Genomic DNA, 23,979 nt, shown 5'->3' on the forward strand with positions numbered 1-23,979 from the left:
GTAAAATGGCACTATAGACTGCAAAATGTAGCCTCCAGGCCACCCATATAATCAGAAATATACTCTCTGAATAAAACAAGACCACATACACTCCGATATATGTGTAAAATATGATTTAAGGGTCATACCAGCTAGAATGACACAATTCGAGCCAGAGCATAATGCATGGATATTAATCTGTTCAAAGTTGTCACCTTGCGGTGTGAAGTGTATTGTACATGGTCTATTTTTAACCTGTAATACTGTACAGTATTTCACCTGAAAATGTAATAAAGAGCTTTTTTCCAATGTGACACTGGCAGAATCTCTGTTCCTATAAGTCAATTTTTTCTCCATAACACATTTTCTCACCATTAAGCAGCTTCCACAGAGGTGTATGGTAAGATATTTCATTTTTATTTTATTGCTTCTTTCATTTTTGTTTGTCTGCAGTGAAACCGGAATGTAGGTGTGGCTTTACGGTATATCCTCTCCATACTGGCGATGTTGGAGGAAGAGATTCAACAACACTTCACAGGCAACACTTCACTTTGCTCAAACGCTTCGATATAGTGGTAAATTTCAGAATGCCAAGGTTTTTCAGGCTGTTTGCCAGTAAAGGCTCATGTGCCTGATCTGTGTATATTTTACCATTTAATTGCGCAAAACAAGACCAATATGGTCCAATTTAGTAGGCTTCCAGTACAGCAACCTTCTGATTTATTAAAAGCTGATATTCACTTTGGGAAATAAAAATAAGTAATACCAAGGACATGTTTGAAACTATTACTGCAGAAAGCAATAATAACAATGTAGTGAGTGACACCGTATGATCGATAGCTACAGATGTGAATTCATTATGGCTTACAATGGCAGGAATGGAGATCTGATTTCTGACTGAGTGATTTGATTTCTGAGGAGAATGTTTCGTCACCCGAGACCAGTAGCAACAACACGGTCATTTCTATCTCCTTTATTGACCATTTCATGAACTACATAAACTATTTTGATGAAGCCATTGAATGTATTTCCTACAGTCCTTCAAATAGGTTTCTTTGCAAACCACATCGCATTAAACACGGAATAAACCGGCATCATTATAATGAAAATCGGCATCGATCTGGAGTGGAAAGGGTTAGGACTTAATGGCTTCACATCTACAGTACGGCATGTTAGGGTGTGTGTGAAGTTTACAAAGTCATATATATTTTATTGCTCGCTTACATTCCCCTGTGGGGGCGTTTAGCTCACAGCTCAGAAGTTCAGATGCACCATGGGAAAGAAATAATTCTCTCGCTCCCTCTCTCTCTCTCACTCACTCTCTCGCTCCCTCCCTCTCCCTCTCCCTCTCTCACTCACTCTCACACCCTCTCTGAAAACGAGCTGCACACGGAATGATCCGGCAGCTCCCCTTTGCTGTCATATCCCATAACTTCAGACGGCTAGTGGCAGCCAATGTAAATGTACACAACCGCAGCCCCCGTGCTTTAATGCGAGAACAGGAAGCCGTCGCTCTGCTTTCAAACGGGTTCGGCCGTTGTACGGTGATCTGAACAACAGCGAAGTGACTGCCAACCTTCAAGCCCGATGATGCTAATTAGCTTCGACTGAGAAGTACATTGAATTCATTCCGATATGATCCAAAGTTCATTCAATATTGTAAGTGAGCGTTGTGATTAATTCATGTTAAATCATGAGAGGCTGCCCACCTAGTAGCATAAAACCAATGAACGGTAATTAACAAGAGCGTTGTCTCCTTAGACATCTGCGTTAACTGAGCTGTCTGAAACTAGGGCTCTAATTTGGCCTGCAATGCATGTGCCGTTTTACTCTGAATGATGAATTTAAGCTCCTAATGGTCAAGAGAGGAATTGCAGCAACAAACACGCTCAAACCACAAACACTGTTTATCCCTCCCCCTTCTCTGTGAACGCACTGACATTGAAATGCCATTGGCTGTGGCAATTAGAACACATTTTCAACCAATGAGCTTGAATTATTGAGCTATGAATATTTTGGCCGGCCCGTCAACTGTATATTTTTAAACCCAAATGTAAGGACTATAAACACAGGCAGAGGTGAGTCAACATGTCAGTGAGCCTTTTTCAATGATAGGAAGGGATTTACAATGGTCTAGTAACAATTTTTTAACACAAATTTTACCTTTAAATATTTAACCCCTTCAGTATCAACCCATTTCTTGACACAAGCTTGAAAAATACATACGCCAAATAAAATGGTTACTATTCTTGAACCATTTTGACTACAGGCCTAATGCTGGTGTCTTCTGAAAGGTAAAAATACAAAAGATTCAGAAGCTCAAACACAGTGGAAGTGGAAAATTGTTTTCTCACTGAAAATATTTTCTGTTTTTCAGTGGATACAGCTTATTGTGGCGTGCTTAGAAATAGAGCCACAGCCAAAACACTGGAAAAATCCCCTTTCAAATTTCAAAATATCTCCATAATGATTTTTTTTTGTCTAAGCTATGTCTAGGCAGTTTTCCAAAAAGGACATTTGGAGACTCCAAAAGGATACATGGAAACAAAATGATATCATGGGTCTTATGACATGCAAAATACTGTATTTTGCTTACTAAAGCATACAACTAGAAAGTGTTTGCACATTGCCCCACCTGTCACCCTCCCCCTACCTCTCCCTCTCCTTGTGCTTTCATCAGACAGCAACAGGTAGATAACATTGTAAAAAATCAGTACAATAATCACAATAATAACATATTGTATGCTAATATATTGATTGATGTCCATTTATTGAAGATATGTAAAATATGTAACAGTCCCAATATGAGTATTAAAAAGGTTTTGTTAGTCAGGAAAAAAAAAAGTAGAACTATACATCGTTGGAATTTAGCTTGAATGCGTAATGTCATTAGCTTAAATGCTAATACTGTTATACTTTATTTCTTGCTCACAGATGGGGATCATGCCTTTATTGGACAACTGGATTACCAATATTGGTCAGACAAGCTTGCAAGTGGGCTCATCCTGTTCGAGAGAGCCTAAACAAAACGTAGATAATACAACAATGACAATTGCTCCAGAGACATCCAAGTATTCTATTGACATTTCTTTGAGTTAGTATGTTTTCAGAATTAGAAACTATAATTTATTTGGTGTACTGGACCCTTGCCGTAGGACACTGACATTACCTTATTTTGTGTAGTATATGGATTTCCAAAATGCAGAGAAGTGGAAGTCCCCCCATACTTATTTACCACCCACATGTTGCAAAATAAGGAACTGTTGTCGCTAAAGCAATGGCATCTTAAAATAGGTTATACAGAGAGAACCATGAGTTTTAATGCTTTCAAATGGTATATCCTGTTACCATAGTGATTGGAAATTGCATTAATGCAAGGTGCAATCATGAGCCATCTGATAAAATCCTGAATTTGGAAGAGGTGAAATGTAAAAACTGGACAGTTATACATGAATGGAAGAAACAAAACCTACATTATTAATTTGGAGATGATAAAACCATTTTTTATTGTCCTGAATGCAACAAAGTTGTAATACCGCCTATCAGAGGACAACTGTGTAGATTGGTTTAAGGGTTAAGGACCCTTTTTACCCTCTCATTGTTGGTCAAGTAAATGAGAACCTGTGAAAATTAGCAGTGTAGTGGCCCCACTCACTATAGGCTCAGAAGTGCAAAATTTCAGCTTTGTTGGCGTTATTGGACAAACTGAAGAATGATGGTAAAGCGCAGCAGTGTGGGAAAAGCGAGCGGAATAATGAGAGGAGCGCTTACTCTCTCCCAGGAAGGTTGGTATTAATCAGGGAAGTAGAAGAATACTTCTGTGGCTCTGACTGCATGGGTGACAGATCATCATTTGCCGACTCCTGAGATGAGAAGCATTCTTGGGAAAACCTCTGAGCCTTACCAGAGTCATTTTCTTGGAAGCCAAGGGATGGTACCATGAAGGACAATGGGCCTCATTTATCAATATTTTCAGAAATCCGTGTGCAAATTCATGTGAAACAAATTCAGCCGGATTTAACAAACACATGATAAACTTTTTTTTTTGTATCCACGTGCAAATGTAGATAAATACCAAGTAATCGCACATCAAAAGCACGTTCACGGAATTTGTGATACATTGACGCCCCTAAAATGCCTTATAAGAAGCTTGGAATTTCAGCTGAAAAAGACTAAAGAAAAAAGCTTCTCTAATGCAGAGATTTAAGTTCTGTTAACGGAACTGCAAGCCAAAAACATATTTTATTCCGTAGTGTAAGCAGTGAATTGTCAGAGCTGGGGAAGACAAGATATAGCCTAGCCGTCTAAAACCTACATACTGTAAGTGAATGCAACAAGAGAAATGGCTTCCATTACCTAATTAAGCAACCATTCAAGTTAAATAAATGATAATATCATTTCATACCTATATTTGCACTAGTTCACCTCCGCACACTGTTTAGGATTACTAATAGCGGGAGCTACCTATTAGCTTGCAATCTGTAACAGACTACATGTTTAACCAGAGTCAATAATTTAGGCAAGATATTGGATCAAGAATATTTTTATTTATTGATATGTTCGAGGACATGCAACTGTTCTGGGACCCAATCAAATCCACCCCAACCGATGTGCAAGGCAGTAGCTACACTACCAAGAAAATCCTAATTATTTGGAAATCCTCCCATCATGAATGTAGCTATGACTTCTACACCTTATGTATAGCTAACATCATTTATGTGTTGTACGGAATTTATATATAACTCCAATTAAACATTAATGAATCAGGATTACCCAAATTAAACATCACCCATTAAAATGTTGAATCCAGTTGTGTTTGTTATATGACATGATTATAATATTTAATTGGCTTACTAAAATAAATCAAAATAAAATATGAATGAATGGATTAATAAAACTGCACACAATACGAACAGCTGAGAGCACTCGTGAAGTCTGTTCAGATCCTATTAAAAAACAACCATCCATGGTGTCTCGGTGGCGCAGCCTGTAGAACACTGACCGCATGCTCATTGCGAGCCGCGACGTTGGCGGTTCGAATCTGACCGTCTGACATTTGTCGCATGTCTTTCCCTCTCTCTCGCTCCCATTCTTCCTGTCTCTCTATACTATACTGTCCAATAAAGCTGAAAAAGGCCTAAAAAATATCTATAAAAAAAAACAAAAACTACCATCCGAAAACTTTTATTTCGGTAATTTGTGTAAATGCATTTCCGAAGGATTTACGGACAATGTGCGCATACACTCTCCTATCAGGAGCAGAGAAAGCTTCAATAACTTCAGTATTAACTAATTAAAAGTATTTTTGTCTCATACATTCTTAAAATTCTTAACTGCCTGAAATAGCCAAAGATTGCTAGCTAAGACTAGCGTGTCGAGTGTTGATTTAGAATGTAAAGTTAACAGTCTGACAGGAAGTTATTATGCAGACAGAATCTTTCTTTCAATTATCCAACCAATTTGTAAATTTTGTCACTGGTGGTGGAAGTGCATTTATTTTTAACTGAGCTTATAATTTCAGCTTCAGAAAAAAAAGAAATTTTTCTCATTAAAAGACTAAAATGCTTGATGTATGTGTAATATGTAAATAGCCAGTGAACACTATATTACCTGCCCAGATCTGTACTTCACAGCTGCAACCATTTCTTTTGTAAGGTTACTGAATTACCTAAACCTTTCTTTTGGAGCATTTTAGAACAATTTTGGGTGTAGAGAGCTAATTTCACACACATCTGTGGCTACTGAGAAGTAAAATAACCATGATATTTCCAACCATGAAAGCCATGGAATTCATTTAAACACAAAAACTGCTTTCTCTGGTAAAAACACTGGTTTAGTATAAAATAAAAGAAACCAGTATTTCTCATTTTACCAGAGTGTGTGCTAAACATTTAATTTGCATTAGAAAACTAGGACTTGTGTCAGCAAGAGCATGCCAATGCAGTTCAAAGTAGTACATCAATTAAATCAACCGAGAGTCAGAATAAAATACACACTACTGCAAGGGTCAGGTGAATATTGAGTTGTGGTGCCCCTGATTTCTGGAGTAGCAGTGATCCTGTAATGTTTAATGGCATGGAACACTAGAATAGAACTGTGTGAAAGGTTCTTCATTTCAAGCATTCATTTCAGCCTGCGAGTGTTGTGGATATTGTGTTTAATTTTGATTCCTTGTTCTCTACACCTGAGCATGGGGTAAAAGGGATGAGCATGCTTATTTTGTTATACTCTTGCAAAAAATCTGATCTTCCAGTTTGAGAACATAAAGCCAAATATACACTCACTGAACACTTTATTGGGGACACCTGTACACCTACTTATTCATGTGATTATCTAATCAGTCAATCATGTGGCAGCACTGCAATTCATAAAATCATGCAGATACGGGTCAGGAGCTTCAGTTAATCAGAATCACCCATCAAAATGGGGAAATAATCTTTATCTCAGTGACTTTGACCATAGAATGATTATTGGTGCCAGACAAGGAGGTTTGAGTATCTCAGAAATTGCTGATCTACTGGGATTTTCACGCTCAACACTCTCTAAAGTTTGCAGAGAATGGTGCAAGAAACAAAACAAAAAATCAAGTGAGCAACAGTTTCTGCAGGAAGAAATGCCTTGTTAATGCGGGAGGTCAGAGGAGAATGGCCAGACTGGTTGAAGGTGACAGGAACACAAATAACCACACATTACAACAGTGATATACAGAAGAGCATCTCTGAACACACAATGCGTCAAATCACTAAGTAGATAGGCTACAGTAGCAGAAGACTTAATAAGTCTAATATTTACCTAATAAAGTGTTCACTGAGTGTACATTCGTTTTAAATGACATCTCATATGCTTAATGGAGTTGAAAGTCATTTTATATTTAATACCAAGAAGAGACAATAAACCAAAGCCATGTCGCAGATCACTGTGCAAAAAATAAATAAACAATGCATAGTCTCTTTCCTTTCATTGTTTTTACATGTCATCCTATTCACATAAATTAACGCAGGTCAAGGGCTACTGCAGAAACCTACAAATGGAATCTCTGATCACTGTCAGTGATGTCCCTGTGCTTCTGTGTGTAACATATGTAATGCACTTTAGATTTGGAGCCCTAAAAGAAACAGTCTGCACTCAACAAACTACAGCTCAACTGCCGTTCAAACTCCCTGTCAGTACTGGCATGAACAAAGTGCAGCCGAAACACTCTTTGTCAGTACTGGCATGAACAAATTACAGCTCAAACACTTGATGAAACCTCAGGCTGTTTCTCTGTTTCTCAGCAACAAACAGTCATTAAAAATCCTACAGTTCCCAGCCCACCCTCAGCTAATCAACAGTAACCGTGATTGCCATTACACGCTCCTAATAGTTAGACTGACAGCAGTGGTCGCCGCTGTTTACTCTGGCTTTGCGGTATGCTAAAAGCAGCCATTTCTCTATCTGCATGTCCATAGGACCAGAACCTTATCTTGTATGCAAAGCTGCAAATATCTGACATATTTACACTTACCACGGGTAAATCACTCACAGCAAAACAGAATGCACCTGATATACAATACAGTGCACTGCAAAAAAAATAAAAAAGGCAATCTTCACAAGTATTTTAGTTGAATATTTATACTTAACTTAATTTATGCTTATAACTTATATACTTATATATTTCTATAATATAAACTGGGACGTAATAAAACCGCAAAATGACAATGCCTGTTAAAAAGACTCCATGAGCAAGTATAATAGTTTAGATGCTTATCAGCCTTTAATTTGCAAAACAGGGCAATACAACTTCAGCCTCCCCCTCGCCACGCTCACAGTTTATAGCCCTCATGTCACCAGAGACTCAGACAATAAAAGGCATATTGTAACAATCCTTGCTACCATTTCTCGAAGTCAAAAAATCTTGTTCCAATGTAAGAACAAAAATATACAACAAGTTGTATGAATAAACACATTGTTGTTTTTTTTCAGCTCAATTGTATTGCGTGTCCAGCCGACATACTATTTCCATTTTGGTAGAAATAGAAGTTTGTTTTGCAAATTATTCAATACAGACATATTTATGGAATCAAATATTCCACCTAGTTATGAAGCTACGATTGTTTTCTGACGAACATTGAAGTTGATTTTGTAATCCGTCCAGTCATTTCGGGATTATACCTAAATGTTGTCTTGAACTGTTTCTTGTTGCTTGCTAGGTCATTTCAGTACTGAACTAATGTAAAAGATGGTAAACTTCCTACCCTTTCCAACAAGGTATAATATGTCATATTCAGGTGACGGACAGTTTCGGAATATCGCTGCGTTCCCATCGCAGAACTGTTATACAGACGTGCCTAACATTCCAATGAGCGTTTGCGTTGCAGGTAAATCTTTGCCCGACATAAATCTGTGCAGAATACACTAAGCTTTCACCAATGGTATATTGCTGTAAAACTGTTTTTAGCTTATCCCGGGGGTGGTATCTGGCTGTTGTGGATACATGACTGTAGGATATGTCAATATCAGAGAACAGTTTTTTTCAGCGTGTGTGTTGGTACTGGAGACATCATATTGCTCTCGGTCTGTGTATATTGCAATATTGGTTGGTTGGTTGGCATTTATATAGCGCCTTTATCCAAAGCGCTGTACAATTGATGCTTCTCATTCACCCATTCATACACACACACACACCGACGGCGATTGGCTGCCATGCAAGGCCCCGACCAGCTCGTCAGGAGCATTTGGGGGTTAGGTGTCTTGCTCAGGGACACTTCGACACAGCCCGGGCGGAGGAACGAACCAGCAACCCTCTGACTGCCAGACGAGTGCTCTTACTGCCTGAGCCCTTATTATACTTTTATTATACATATTGTACTTCTGTACATAGTTTTATGTTTGTTTGCCTCTTAAAATCCAACCCCACATCCATGTTATATGTGGTGGTAACAGACAATTACAGGATTATGACTTGCTATAGATAAATTGTACTGGCCAACAGGGCTCTGGTTAACCTAATCAGATAGACTCATGTCAAGATTTGCTAATGGGGTAAGAATATCTCACTCTTATGCAAACAGTAGCTTAGAAGCTAATAGTTTCTCTTACATAATTATTAATGAAATATGTAATTATTTAGAATTCAAATACTTTCCTGTGCTGGATTGATCTGGCCTAGCGCAAGTGAGCCAACCAAGAGGACCAGAAGGTAGGGTTTTCACTTTTTGAGAGTATTTCATAGGTTTCAATACACCGGACAAGATCAGTAAATCACAGAAAAGTATGAATCCAAACCACATATTTTTGACCCAGGTCTGGTGCGTAGCTTCCGCAAAAAAAATATGCGCTCTGCAGAAGGAAGGGCGGGTGGACACATCCTGCAGTGTGAGCGCCTCCTGATCCCCGCATTGGGAAGGCAGGGCAGGCCAGCTGTGAAACGGCCCAGCCCGTGCCCTCGGAGGGCCTTCCCGTAGATTAAAGAGTCGCCGCCGCCATCTGTCCTCGCCGAATGTCTGCTGGCGAGGGAGAGCGACGGGATTGTCCCACGCCCGGCCCCCTATGGGGAGAGCTTACCACGCGGGCCGCTCGCCAGTTCGTAATTAATGATTTCAGATGACGCGCTAACCTCGGTGACGCGAGATTGCCTGTTTTATTTTCGGCCTCGGCGGGCACGAAAAACGCCGCGATCTCAGACCGTCGCACAATCGCCGGTGTTTCAGAACACCGGTTTCTTTAACCTGCTCGATTTAGGCAGCGTAATGTAGAGTGAGCCAAAGAGGAGAAAAAATCTGAAAGTCTAAATGTCCTTGACTTTGTGATGTTGTCTGGTGAGAGCTTAATCTGGAACGCACTGGTAAGACTTTGGCCACAGTAATTAGCACAACTGAAGAGAACTGGCTCTAAAGCCTGCTGTGACACACGTGCAGTTCCTCTTATAGTTTTTGCATCTCAGCTTAATCTTCAATTAACATTTTTAGGGAGAATCAACTTTCTTCATTTTTTTTATTCTTGCACTGCAGAGTGGAATATTATATTCAGAGACAGCGATGGCTGAGGCAGGTTGAATAATTTGCCTCAGATTATCCAAGACAAAACAAACTGCATTTAAAATTCAAACAGCAGTATCTCATTTTGAAAAAAAGTCCAGAATTTAACGCTGAAAAAAGGAAGACAACTGTACTTTACACATTTGCAAAAGGCAAAATATCATAAGAAATAGTGGGTGTGTGTAGTGAAAGTTGGTGCAATATAAATTCCACATATCCAATCATGTAACCTTCCCTTGTAATTAACATCAGGCTACTGATTAATTCCAGACACATACTGTACCGTAAGTATTACGACCAAAGTATTGATTCAAAAACATTCAATGCAGCACACTTCTTCAATATTGCCATGGTAAGAACTACTCTCCTGAAAAATCTCCAAGTAAAAACCCTTTTAATACACCATATAATTTGCTGCCAAGTCATGAATATATTCCATACAAAAAGCTAATGCCTGAGAATTATATTTGCATTAGACTGGGGACTATATTTCTCTCACTGAGTGCCATGTACTCATGGAGACTTTCCACACACTTGCTCTTGATTAAGCGTAACACAAGTGATTTTCCTAATTCCATACCCCTGCAGTTCTTGATCCACTACTGGAGATAGTTCTTAACCTGTAACTAGTTCTAGTAGACATCACTTTGACCTCTGAGCCCCTGAATCAAAGGAAGGAAGATCCCCCTTGTCAACTGAAACACAGTGCTTTGTATTCTGTTTTTGCTGTCAATCTGCTGAGGTAAAAAAATCCATAGCCAGTGAATGCTATTTATTCAGTGTATGCAGTTTCCATGGTAACTAGAGCTTTTTTTCTGCACTGTCATTTGAATACAGCCATAAATTGCAGCAATAAACTGCTGTCTTTTGCTCACATCAAGCCAGGTAAGCTCATCGTTTCTGGCAGGATTTTGAGCATTCAGAGACAAAAGTCAACATCTCTGTTCCTTGATTTATATACAATCGATGGGGAAAAAATACCTTTAATAAGCATGCAACATGTAATATTTCAATCAATATATAACAGCATCAAACAAAAGGCTGTGAATACAGAGATACACTTTAATGACACACGCCAAATTCTTGCCAGTCAGTTGCTTATGAATGCATAATAAACTATGATTGAGGTTAACTGACATTTCAGTCATTATCCAAACTCATGTGTGCATTTCGCATTGTGCTCTGCAAGTCCAGCTCTATTTTAAAGGGAACATACATCACTAAATGTATGCTGTAGTGCAGTGGTTCTCTACCTTTCTGCCCCCAAGGTTCGTCCATGTCCACAAACATGTTTTAGACACCCACCCCACCACCCACCCATTTGGCCCATTTCTTGTTTAATTAAAATGAAAATTCTTTGAATTATTTCTTTCACACATATCCTGAAACATTTACAACATATTCTGTAATACTGTGACTTAGCCGAGCGCAGCCTTCTTCAAATGTCCACTGCAAATTCTTGACTATGGGGACAGTCAATGGTTATTGCTTTTATGTTTTATACTGAATAATTTAAGTGGTAAAGAAGATGGATGGATTACATAGGCACACAGTGTGTTTCTACCTTTTCTTATTATTGGGGGCACCGATCATTTTCAGACCAATCCTCAAAAAACTTCTCTGATGCATTTTTGATTTTCAAAAACATTCAAACAACCTAAACTGGACGTGAGCTCACATGTCAGTTACATCCAATCGTTGGTCAATTGACATAATACTTGCTATCAGTGCTTATAGCCACACTTTTAACATGATCTGATCAAGAAACCAGGGCGACCCTGCCCAGCTGGACTGCTTGGCCTCCTTCAACCCCTGCTTCCAGGTTTAATTTTGGTTTTGTATTTGAATGGAGTTTGAATGGAGTAATAAAATGTAGTTCACAAAACTACCAATATTTTACAAGAATTTTTGTAGTGTACTGTGCCAATATAAAAGCCTTGTCACCAGAGCTGAGACTTAATCCACAGAACTTTGAACCTTGAGAGCTGAACAAACTCTAAAGTGGTATTTTAGTCTGTTGCTAAATAATTTTTAATTGGGGAATCAAACACTTTTTACAGTGTTGGCACAAGCTTCTGGTTTCTGTAATTAAAACAAGCAATTGATTTAACAAATATAATATAATATATAGGACATACAGTACCTGTAAAGCACTTCATAACTACTAAAATAAACACGACTAATTAGAATGTCTAGAGTATACGGATCTCTGGTTTGCTTTGTGTTTGTTTCCGAGGCTGGATTTGAGATATTTCTAAAACCTAAAAATAGAGAAATACTAGAATAATATAAAAAATGAATAATATTCATATTATGCATATTATGTGAATGGCTAATTTTACATTGAGAGTTCATGATTTACAGAGTTGTGTATATTCATAGCTCTTTCATCAGATGTCCCTTTTTGCACCTCATCTGAGCGGAAGGTCCTGACCTCCTCATTCATTTGCATTCATAAGCAACTTCTAACCATGGCTGTCTCTTTTTTATTTGACCTTGACCGTCATGTATTAAAGGAAGATACACTTTTCTATGTGTTAATTAAACACAGCCATTTGTGCATTACGTATTTAGTCATACTTACAGTATATCCCTTCACTAAAATCTGAGTAACATTTATTGTAATGTTCAGAGGACTAGGCAACAATACATAATAATAATAAAAATAATAATAAGATAGCAGGTGCTGTTAGGCTATAAGCTCCTTAAAATAAACAATGGCATAAGGGAGTTTCTCCAAGCAGCTGCAATAACGGACTATGAACTTAACGCTCTGCGGAGGGACACACAAGTTTTTATTGCTGGAGGACTAGACACCCAGGAATAGACAAACTGCCTGATAATAAAGTTATGCTTTAGCCTGACGACCTTACATTCACTTTGCACAAGCACAATTACACTTAGTTTAATTGTACGGATACGGATATGATATTCAGATATAAGAAAATCAAGCAATATTCTATAACCTTTTGCAATTATACTGTCCTTTTTTCTTTTAAAAAGAATACAGACCTAATTTTAAAGTGATCACTGTTATTAGTGCAGCTGTTAGGGGTGTATCATGATAATCAAGATTTCAGTTGATTAGCATGTGGTGGGCTGAGTGCTGCAGGATGTTGTTTTCAGTTTTTGTAAATTATTTGTTAGCGTATTTATACTTGTAAAGATTCATATGATTCATTTAACAAATTTAATTGGTATCAGTATCAGAGGGGAGTTTGCACTTTTCGGTTACTTAATCCGCCCATCAATTGTTTATCAATTCGCGGCAGGAGAATGCACATTTCTAAACTTCACTTCTGCTAGTGGTGCAGCTAGCCCATTTTCTGGAAGCTTCCGTCCACTTGCAGGTCCCTACAAGGTTGGCAGACAACCCTTTTGGATGCGCCAACCACTGCACACCAGTAACCACAACCAATGGAACCAATGGAACCAATGGAAGCTGTGTTTTCCACAGCTTTTATTACGCTTTAACATTAACTACAGGCATGCTCATTTCTAAAACACAGTTTTTAAAGTTTAATGATAAATACTCTGCATAACTGTGTTTGCTGTCTCAACCCTTACAAAGCTTACAATACTCCAGTTCCACAAGCTGTCTGGCTGTACCTTAAAAAGATACGTCCACATACTGGAATTCAATTCCCCCCCAATTCAGGAAAATGCATTTAGTCACTTTAAGGGCATATTAAATTCAATTAAATGTACATAATCCCTTTAAGTGCACACACATATTTCAATAAAATCAAATCAAACCGAGATCAAATCCTAGTACATTTGATTGAATCTTGCCCAGTGTTTTATTCTTGAGCTGAGAATAGCCTGAGAGTTAGCAAATGCTAAGATAGTTGTAATGATTGTTAAAGAACACTGTGGGGAGCTCTTCGGATATGTGAGCCTGAATTAAAATTTTAAATGTTAATATATACACTCAGTGAGCACTTCATTAGGTATTTATTATTCGTATTTCTTAGACTTATTAAGTCTTCTGCTGTGGTAGCCTATCCACTTAGAGGTTTGATGCGTTGTGTGTTCAGATGCTCTTCTGTATACCACTGTTGTAATATGTGGTTATTTGTGTTCCTGTCAGCTTTGACTAGTCTGGCCCTTCTCCTCGGACCTCTCTCATTAACATCGTGTTTCTGCAGAACTGCTTCTCACTGGATGTTTTTTCATTTTTTGGCATCATTCTCTGCTCTAGAAACTCTAGAGACTGTTGTGCATGAAAAGCCCAGGAGACCAGCAGTTTCTGAGATATTCCAACCACCTTGTCTAGCATCAACAATCATTCCACAGTCAAAGTCACTTAGATCACATTTATTCCTCATTCTGACATTTGGTCTGAAAAACAGCTGAACCTCTTGACAACTTCTACATGCTTTTATGCATCTATTTGCTGCCACATGATTGGCTGATTCAATATTTGCAATGACTCTCTCATATCTCAATTTGATGGTGATCTAACTTTGGTCTTCGAGAAATATGAAAGAAAATGGTTTTCTTCAGTATTTCTCTGTACTTTGAACCTTGTATCAGGGTTTACAGTAGCTACATTTGATCTTGGCCATACATCACAGTACTTTGTACAAGTGCCTAACGGGTACAGGCAGAGCTTGATTTCTGTTACTGCTCCAAAGACTAGTCTTTTTTAGCGGCATACAGTTTTACAATAATTCATTAGCAGCAACACCAAGAGGGCCAAGAGTAAGCGCTTAATCAATACAACTAAGAAAGCTGAGAAAATCTGTTATTGTTCAGCATGGTTTATAAGTAATTAGCACTTCAAATGGCAAATCTTTTTTTCCCAACATAGAAGCAAAACTGGTCATGTAGAATGCAGACGCACAGTTGGAGACAGGTGAACAGATCATGTGGATAGAGCCAATTATACTTAGTTTAGTGATTGGTTACCTGCATGAAGCATAGTTTTCCTACAATATCTTACTTGAACAACCTACTGTTTTACCACTGATCAATAAACAATTAGATATAATGAGCAAAATGAATGATCATAACCCAGTTTTCAAAACAGATAATGTTCTTTTCTTCTTTACTTCTTTAATGTATCTTTCCTCTTTAACTCACTAATTAGTATAGATTATTTTAAATTACACAGAGAGAGCAGTTAAATATGCCCTATGTACATTATTTTCTTTTTCATGTTTGCAAGCAGGAATGAAACAATCTGAAAAGGCTGAAACAAACAAAAAACAAAAGTGTGGAAACAGCTCTTACAAAAAGGAAGAATTATGAATTCAGCTATTCCTTGGGACTCCTGGTGCAGTCTCCATCTCCCTTTTTAAGTGTTGTGGCAAAAAAGGAAAGTAGGGTACCGTAAATGTTATGTGCTGCAGTATAAACACACAATTTCAACTTTATGTGTGTACATCCTCTAACAGAAGAACTGAATCTTCTGGGCCACTAATATCGCTGTAAACACACCAGGGGACATTTCTTCAATAACTCCTTTTGCTACGTACTAATGTGTCCTCCTTCTGGTAAGAGTACAAGCTTTGATAATAACTTCAATGGTAATTAATTTTAAGGAATATTTTCCATGAACAGTGAAAGACATCTAATGTTTTAAAGATAGCATAATCTTTCTGTAATTATGTTTTAAAGTATTCACCATAATTAGCTAAATTAGGTATTTCGCTACTAGTAAGATATGCTGGTGATAGATTCAATAGTAGTCAGAAAGCATTGCTATACTAATGAATGCATTATATATGAATATCTCATTTTCTGATTGAGTAAGCCAGAATGTCTTAATTTGGATTTTCAAGAAACTCACTGCCCTGGTTATGAGGAAACTGAATAATGCACACATGGCGAAGAGGATCTGACCAGTTTCTATGTTCACAGTACATCTCTCATCTTAATTGGCTGCTACAGAGAACCAAAGAGGACAAGAGACATTAGGAAGCAGAATACCTGCATAACTGCCATAACCCCCTGATCATTTCCAACCATAAGCCCCATTTTGGCTCTGATGCAGGTGGTGATGACCTATGTGAGCCCAACCCATCCAGCCTCATTTCCATGTGTAACACAGGAACTACTTTTTATTACAGCTGAAGACAACAAGGTCAGGTAATGACTCTAATTTAGCAGTAATTAGTCTACAGAACAAACTTATTTATGTATTTGATTGACTTGTATTGCATCTCCTGGAGGAGCAGGTCATCTGAAGTTGATAAAGAGCAGAACCCTGCTGTAAAATACAGTTTGTAAATTGAGCTGGTCAAGCTGGCCATAAGTTGGTCTAGATGTGCATGAGCTAGTCAACCAGTTACTGCTGGTACCTTGTCTGAGCTGGTAGCTGGTCAAACCATGTCAAGCTAGGAGCTGGTCTGATCTGGTCAACCAGCTACCAACAATTTCAAAACCTAGCTAAAGCTGGTTAAACCATGTCGAGCTGGGAGCTGGTCTTAACTGGTCAACCAGCTACCAGATGTTTCAAAACCTAGCTCGAGCAGTTTTACTCAGCGGGGAAGGGTACCGCACCTTGCGTGGGCCCGTCTCCGACTTTGCGCTTCTTGCTGTGGCTGTTGTAGTTCAGCCGCAGGTCCTGGCCGTAGTCGGGCGGGGTGTCTCGGGAGGTGTAGGGTTTCCGCGGGTCGCGTCCGTCGTCGCTGTCTTCTGAAGAGCTGGTGTAGGATAGCTCCATCTCGTGCCGGGCCTTGGAAAGTGGCTGATAGGGTTTGCAATCCCTCTGTTCCATGGCTGGGCAAGCTCAACCACACTCATTAAATCATGGGCTCCACTACGCAGCGCACAGAGCAACCTGGAGGTACAAGGAGACACCAAGGAAGGGCTTTAGACCATCTGTACAGTGGGCATCATCTGTGCAGTTTTGGAGCTCCGCTCTGATTAAGTGAAGCTAGTATGTGAGATTTAAGAACATCCAGTGTTACTAACATCCACCAAACCCTCTGAGCATTGAGATGTTGCTGGGTCGTACCACAGTCAGATTTTGTCGCGTTGAAAGCAGCAGGAGTGAAAAGTCCTTTGGCAAACAGGATGAGAGATTACTTTAATCTTGTGTAATTTCTGAAGCACTTAAATAAAAAATACCAAAAGTTATAATGACTCTCATCCACAACTCCAGGAGAAACTTTGGAGGGGATAATGATGTGATTTGTGTGCTTCCACGTGATTAATCTCCGCATCAGAGAACAGGAACTTGTAATCTAATATTCTAAATTAGTTCTAATACTGCCATCATGCTTCTTACTGGCCTAAGCCGGGGAACAGTCTGTCTTATTCCTTGCTAGTGGAAAAAGAAAACAAAAAAGCAGCAAGCAGCAGTGAAATTAGATTGTGGATTTTTTTTAAATGTCCTTTACCTAAACCACAGTGTTTTCCAGGTTGCTGTTTCAACACCTGGGACTGTACTAAAAACGCCGGAGCACGCTGAAGGTTCGGTGTAGGCCCACCCCTGACCTTTCAATGACTGACTTAATGCCTTTATTCCGCCCGTAGACTCGCCCGCACTGACCTTTCTGTCAACCCCCCTGACAGCTACTAAACCTCAGACACAGCACTGGCCCAGAGCCTTGCCCTACTGCAGATAGAACAACAGCACTGTCCTTGAGTTCTCCGGCAGAGAAACAGGACGACTCCCAGGTAATAACCTCCCTCAATCCTCTCCTGCTACATCAAACAGACAATGCAGGCTCCCAGGCAACGGATAGCCGCATGCGCTGTTGCCACATCTGAAACTTTGAATGGCATTTTAAGACAAACGTGATAATCAAATACTCATTTATATGGCCCATCCCTGCCTTGCTGTGGGAATACGTTATTAATTTTGCACGTGGGCAGTGTTTTGTATTGCTAATTGACCATTAGAGGCTTGTTTTTAAGCGCTGTTTTCGTTCTCCTTTGAGAACGCTCTTCTCTGCCTGAGCCGATGAGACTGAAGCCCTAATTCTGGGTGAAGGACCCTTTCTCTGTGAATCACTAAATATTCTGGGCAAAGGACCCTTTCTCTATGAATCTGAATAACAAAGGCTTATGTTTTTAATTTTACTGAACATATTTAATTCCTTTCAGTGACTACTCATAACATTGAGTGCGGGGGGGGGTAACGCGACACTTGCTTAAGCCCGTCACTGAAAGTTAAGAGGCAAAGCGCACTGTGGTTAGACTGACTGTGCGGGCTCCCAGTGGGCGTGTCTGACGAATGAACAAGGAACTGTTTCCCACTGTGGAAATGAAGGCTTTTTTACTCAGCACTCTGACTCACAGTCCAGGGCGAGTGTGGGAAGTCGAGGATGGTGTGCTTGTTCTCTGCACCAACCAAGAGGTGCACGCCTCCAACCACCACATAAAATGTGAAAGGTATAGACAAGCTACAGACTGCCCTTCAGACCTGGGTCAAACACATAATTGTTTTGTATTAAAATAGTTTTCTGTGCTCGATTGATCTTGCCTTATGCAATTGAGCCAACCAAGAGGACCAGAAGGCGAGGTTTGCAGATCCACAGAGGTTTGCAGTATTTCCAGATCCACTGCCCATAGACTCATCATTACAGCCCGTTTTTCAAATTCAAATTTGATGAATTGTTTTAGTAGCATAGTAGCCTCAACACAAGTACATTTTAAGCCACACCATAAATTAAGTAAAGGGATTCATTTGAAAGCAAATAAATTGTAGGAATTATGGTGACCATACAACAGAGAGATGACGATTTCAAAATGTTCTATTACCAGATGGTACATTGTTGATAAATGCAAATGAATCTCTGATTGATTGTGTAAAATTACTAATAGAGTGGTTCTGTTAAACCCACTGCACGCCAGCCCTATGAGAATACCATCCTCTTTTGAAATATCCAATAACTGCTAGCTTAATATTTATCTGTTCATACTGGCTGTCCAGTCTGTCTGTACTAACCCAGCAGATAAGGCAGTTTACAAACTGTCCATACATTTTTGTTTGTTCTTTGTTGCAGTAGACCATAAACATATAGTGTGTGCTGGGTACGACTATTGAAAATAATAAATATTGGAAACATGGGACATCATCTGTGGGCTCTTTATAAGGCGAAAATATATCTCTCTTCCATAATAGGAAATATTGTTTTCAGATGTTTAAAAAAAGGATGCGCACACACACACACGTGCGGAAACATGCACACACACACAAAGACAGAAAAGCAATTAAATTGAGAATTTGACATTTCCAGGTGTTAGTGTCCATTTTCGCAAAGACTGTTTTGCAATTTTGGAGAATTTCTTAAAAATTGTGCTTTTGAGCAAAGAAACCACAAACACCTGGCTTTTACAATCAAAAGGAGTATTTGTGCTCATTTGATTGACTGGAAGCTTACTTAATTGAAGGATCTGCTGAAACAGTATGCACTGTATATTAACTGGTCTGGACAAAGAGCTGTGTAGTTCATGCACTACCAAAAATCTAATCAGTCTCGGAATTGATCTTTACGACAACACTTTTTGCCTCACTCAAAAAATTAATGACTGAATAAATAAATAAATAAATAAATAATATCACTGTGAAATGTCATTAAAAGAAAATGTCATTTTTTTCCATTTACAAATGGCACGAGTACTATGAACACCCCCCCCCCCCCCCCCCCCCCCCCCATTTTGCCAAACATGACTCCACGTCTTCAACAGAGCCTCACGCTCTCGCCTCTGCCCTTGCAGCACGTCCGCCCCTTAACGATCCCCGTGTAGCGGACGATCGTTGCGTCGTGGCCGCCCGCGTCTGTCTCTTCAGAGATTTATTAGGACGAAAACGAAACACCCTCATTTCACACCTTATGGTATTTCTCGTGCGTACTGAAATGTGAAAGGCGTGGCACAGCCCGGGCCTCTCCGCGCGCCCATCAACGATCGGAGGAGCGCGGGGCGAAAAACACCGGGCTCTCCGATGAGCACAGAGTAAGATTTAATGAGCTGATTAGGGCTTTGCGAATAGACTGCCAAGCAGGCACGGAGAACACAGGCCCGAGTAAACAACACTTCGGCATCGTGTCCTGGTTTGTACTTTTTTGTCGACTTATAGAATTCTAGGAATGCAAATGACCAGAATAAAAACTAATGCTATTTCAGATAATATTCGTGTGCCAGTAGTACCAAGAGGGAATTGTTAATACAAAAGAAATGGAACAGAGACAGTGTACATAGGCTTCAGAGACTGTATAATCTCCCTCTAATTCTATATTTTATGCACATTTTGGATGAGAAAAAATATGTTATTTCGTCTCCAAGAAGCAGACAATGCCATGTGTAACTCACACTGTATAATTACCTCAAGGACATACACAGTACAATCAACCTCTCCAGCAGGCTATTATCATTTTGCTGAGTGTCATAGAAGCATGCCGCTTCTCCTCCGTGTTAAACTAACTTAGTCTTAACTTTGCCTTATTTATATATTTTAATATATTCCTTTTTATTCCTAATTATTTTTGACATCAAATATTCTGATTCATAGTTCATTTTCAAATTAACAAAAGCAAGTGTTTACAGCGCAAAGTCTTTTGAGTTTAGCAGTAGTCGTGATCAACTTGTCAAACAAACTTGTGAATAAAAAAGACCACTTAGATATGTAGAATCTGTCCATAGAGAATCTTAGGAAATGCAGGAACTAATATTAGCTTTATCATATTTACTGTTGTTGGGTATTTTATCTTGACAGCAGCTGATGAAAAATAAATAAGCTCTTGAAATGCATCAAAACATTAGGCCTGAAAAAGAAAAAGAAAAAATAGCTGCACCAACTCACCAACAGGAGTAGCTGGAATAATTCATTCAAGTCTAATTATTTGTTTCCCTGTTCAGTGCACACTCTCCTCCCATAATGCTTCTCTCCTGAAGTCCCCATACCCGAGCCACCTCCCCCTGCCGTCTCTGGATTCCCATGCCCCCCAGCATCTGAAAGTGGCTGGATGGGCGGGTGTGTGTCTCTGTCTGTGATGGTGGTGGGGGGGGTATATATGAATTAAATTTCTGATTCCTGTTAGTGGGGGGGGGGGGGGGGTTGCTCAGTTTGGAATGCTGCTGACAGGTCCCGGCATCTCTGCGCGCTTCTCGGGAGCGTGGCGGCCGGTAATTGGGAGGGGAATTAAATATTCATGCGGATCCCCTGTTAGGCCAGGGAAAACCCTCCCGTTTGCGAGGCACAGGGGTGCACTGGGAGCGAACTTCGTCTATGTGCTGGGGGCAAGCTGTGGGCGCTCGCTCACTCCCCATCACACACACAGCTCCGTGACCACCGCTCCGCTCACCCAAAACTCACCCGGCCCTGCCTGACTGGACTGCACTACGTGTTCGCATAGCTTTTCCACAAAAATGAAAAAATACTCTTGGAATATATTAGACGGCAGCGGTCACCGTGGACGCATTTTGGCTTACGCCTTCTTCAGCATAAAAGATAGAACAAGAGATGTTATACAGACGATGGACAGACAACAATGCTAACAATTAGTATTCGAAGCAATTAGTATTAACAACGTTGGAGTCACAAATCAATTTGGAACAATGCATTAACTGCAGCTAGTTTAAATTGATAGCCATTCACACAGGATTGTACATTCCCTTAAGTACACTGCACCTCCCCTGTTAGCCATTCAAATGAGCACAGCACTGCACTTCCGTTTTTCGCTACAAGGAAGGTGCTTTATGTTTCTTCCTCTGAACGGGTGACAGAATATATGATATGAGACACGCGTCAGTAAGTAGCACGAGTCACCCTGGACAAATCCTTTATGTAATTTACTGTGGGCCTCTGCCCTCCCCACTCAACCTAGTTTTCATGGGTCATTACGACAACGGCCGACTTTTATTCAACACTCTCCAGCTAATGGGTGCGCTTATTGGATTTACCTCGGATATGCAGGGAAATAAAAATGTCAAAAAGACGCAAGCGTTTTAATAATCCAATCACTTCAACCTTGCTGTGGACATTTTTATAACACGGCTTGGTCATGGCCTGTGCGAAACTGTTGCATTGTTCATGTATTCCATGAATCTATTACAGGGTATATGTATAACAGCAAGGCATTTTTGGAGCCAATTTGCTAATTCTACAACCGAGATGACAAACAAAAATGTCCATACACAGAAAGTGTATTATGAACTGCATACACTATTCAAAGAGGACCCTGTTGTAAAATCTAGCTATGACCACCTTGAAATCACCAGCTAAACATAGCTTGAGCTGAAAAAAACATATTTAGTATGAACTGGTCAACCAGCGACCAACTCTTTCAACATCTAGCTTGAGCTGTTTTTCTCAGCAGGGAAGCTTTGATTTTGGGGGATTAGTCCATACAGTATTACAGATGCATGCATTCAGGAACATCTGAGACAAGCGGCAAAGAACAAAAAAAATCACACATGACAGCCAGCATAAGGCAGTCCCCGCACGGCTATAAATTATGCATACTGTAAAAACTCGGTACATTAATATGAATCTATGGGGGTTGCTGGGTGGCTCATTTGGTTAAGGCGCCACGCTGGGGCGCAGGGACGACCCCGACGGCCTCGGATAAAATCCAGTCGAATCCATCCTGCGCCGGCGCTGATGAGCCCGTAGCGCCATAGGGCGATGCGTAATTGCTGATTACATCACCGTGCAGGGTATGGGAAGGTTTGGTTGACACCTGACCGCATGCCAAAAGCCGCATTAGAGATATCTTCCTCCAGCTCTGCGTGAGCTTGGCTGTGAGCTGCAGCGTGAAAAGAAGCAGTGCCCCCACGCTCACACCATGTCAGGGACCCGTGGATTTTGTCACTCTCCTGAAATGGCAGCGGGGATCGCGTCTGACTGAGGCTGCAAATAGTTCATCAGACGCTCCGAATTAGGGAGGGAATTGAATATGTCCGACTCCGCATTGGAAGTAATTTAATTATGCGATATTACAAGCCACTTATATTTTAAGACGATTCGATAATTATTATTTGTTTTACAATAACACATTTAAGTCTTTCAGCCAAGTAATTAGTTCACTGGACAATAGAGAGCATTGTCTTTGCCTTATTTATTGATTTATCGAAGGCCTTTACTACAGTAAATCGCAGTGTTCTTTTAGTTTGGCTGAAGTCAGTTGGTTGTGATGACAATGTCTTTTTGACAAAGTGGTTTGAGGATTATATTAACCCCCTATGGGTGGAAGAGACGCCAGCATTGTATTTGATCATAAGACTGTTTTTCAATACATATCACCGCTGAAATGCGTTGTGATTCCAAGGCCTTTCTATTGGTTTTCTATAGGGCGCCCATAAGATTCCATAATGGGTTAAAGACAAAGCACAAGCAAACAAGGGGGTCCCCCGTGGTTCTACATTAGGTCACTTTAGGTCGCTGTTTACTTTATACATACATGATCTGGGCTCACTCATTACAAATAGTTCTGTTGACATCAATGCAGATGACCATCATTTTCACATCAAAACCCTCAGTTCATGAAGCTTTTAGAACTTTCCAGGCTTTTCATGCCATTCAGAATGCTCCATTCGATCTTAAACGTGTGGTCACCCCAGCCCAGACAAATTAGAGAAAAAGTTAGAGATTTTAGAGAACCCAGTGTTGTAAGTATTTTGGTATCTGGTTAGATGATGATCGGAAAATAAACTGCTTAAAAGGGACGTTTAGACTACGTCATTTTTAAAAACATTTTTTATCTGCGCTAGATTATGCTGATATAATCTATACAGTATGCAGGCATCTGCTCCAACCCTGCTTGATGCAGTGTATCATAGTGCTCTTAGATGTATTACAGATGATAGTTTTAGAACACATCACTGCACATTGTATGAGAAAGTAGGCCTGACCTCACTTTGAGCTAGAAGAGAATGCCACAGCCTCATAATAATTTACAAAGCGATGTCAGATAAACTTCCATCTTATATCTGTTCCCTATTTAGATCCATTGACTGGTATACTCACTCTCAGTAACTTGCTACTCTCTATAACCCTCATTTAAATACTGAATTAGAGGGACCTTCT

The 23,979-nt window shown here is 39.8% G+C and overlaps 1 protein-coding gene across 2 annotated transcripts in view; it reads right to left on the bottom strand.

Annotated features, from left to right (window-relative positions):
* The window catches only part of tenm1 (teneurin transmembrane protein 1), a 198,295-nt gene extending 181,576 nt beyond the window's left edge, over nucleotides 1–16,719 (bottom strand). For both annotated transcript variants that reach the window (XM_061247745.1, XM_061247744.1), the window contains exon 1: nucleotides 16,503–16,719. In XM_061247745.1, coding sequence (XP_061103729.1) covers nucleotides 16,503–16,719 — 217 coding nt within the window. The remainder of the gene's footprint in view (nucleotides 1–16,502) is intronic.
* Nucleotides 16,720–23,979: the final 7,260 nt, after the last annotated feature.

The sequence above is a fragment of the Conger conger genome, chromosome 7 (assembly GCF_963514075.1).
Source record: "Conger conger chromosome 7, fConCon1.1, whole genome shotgun sequence".
Classification (NCBI taxonomy): Eukaryota; Metazoa; Chordata; class Actinopteri; order Anguilliformes; family Congridae; genus Conger; species Conger conger.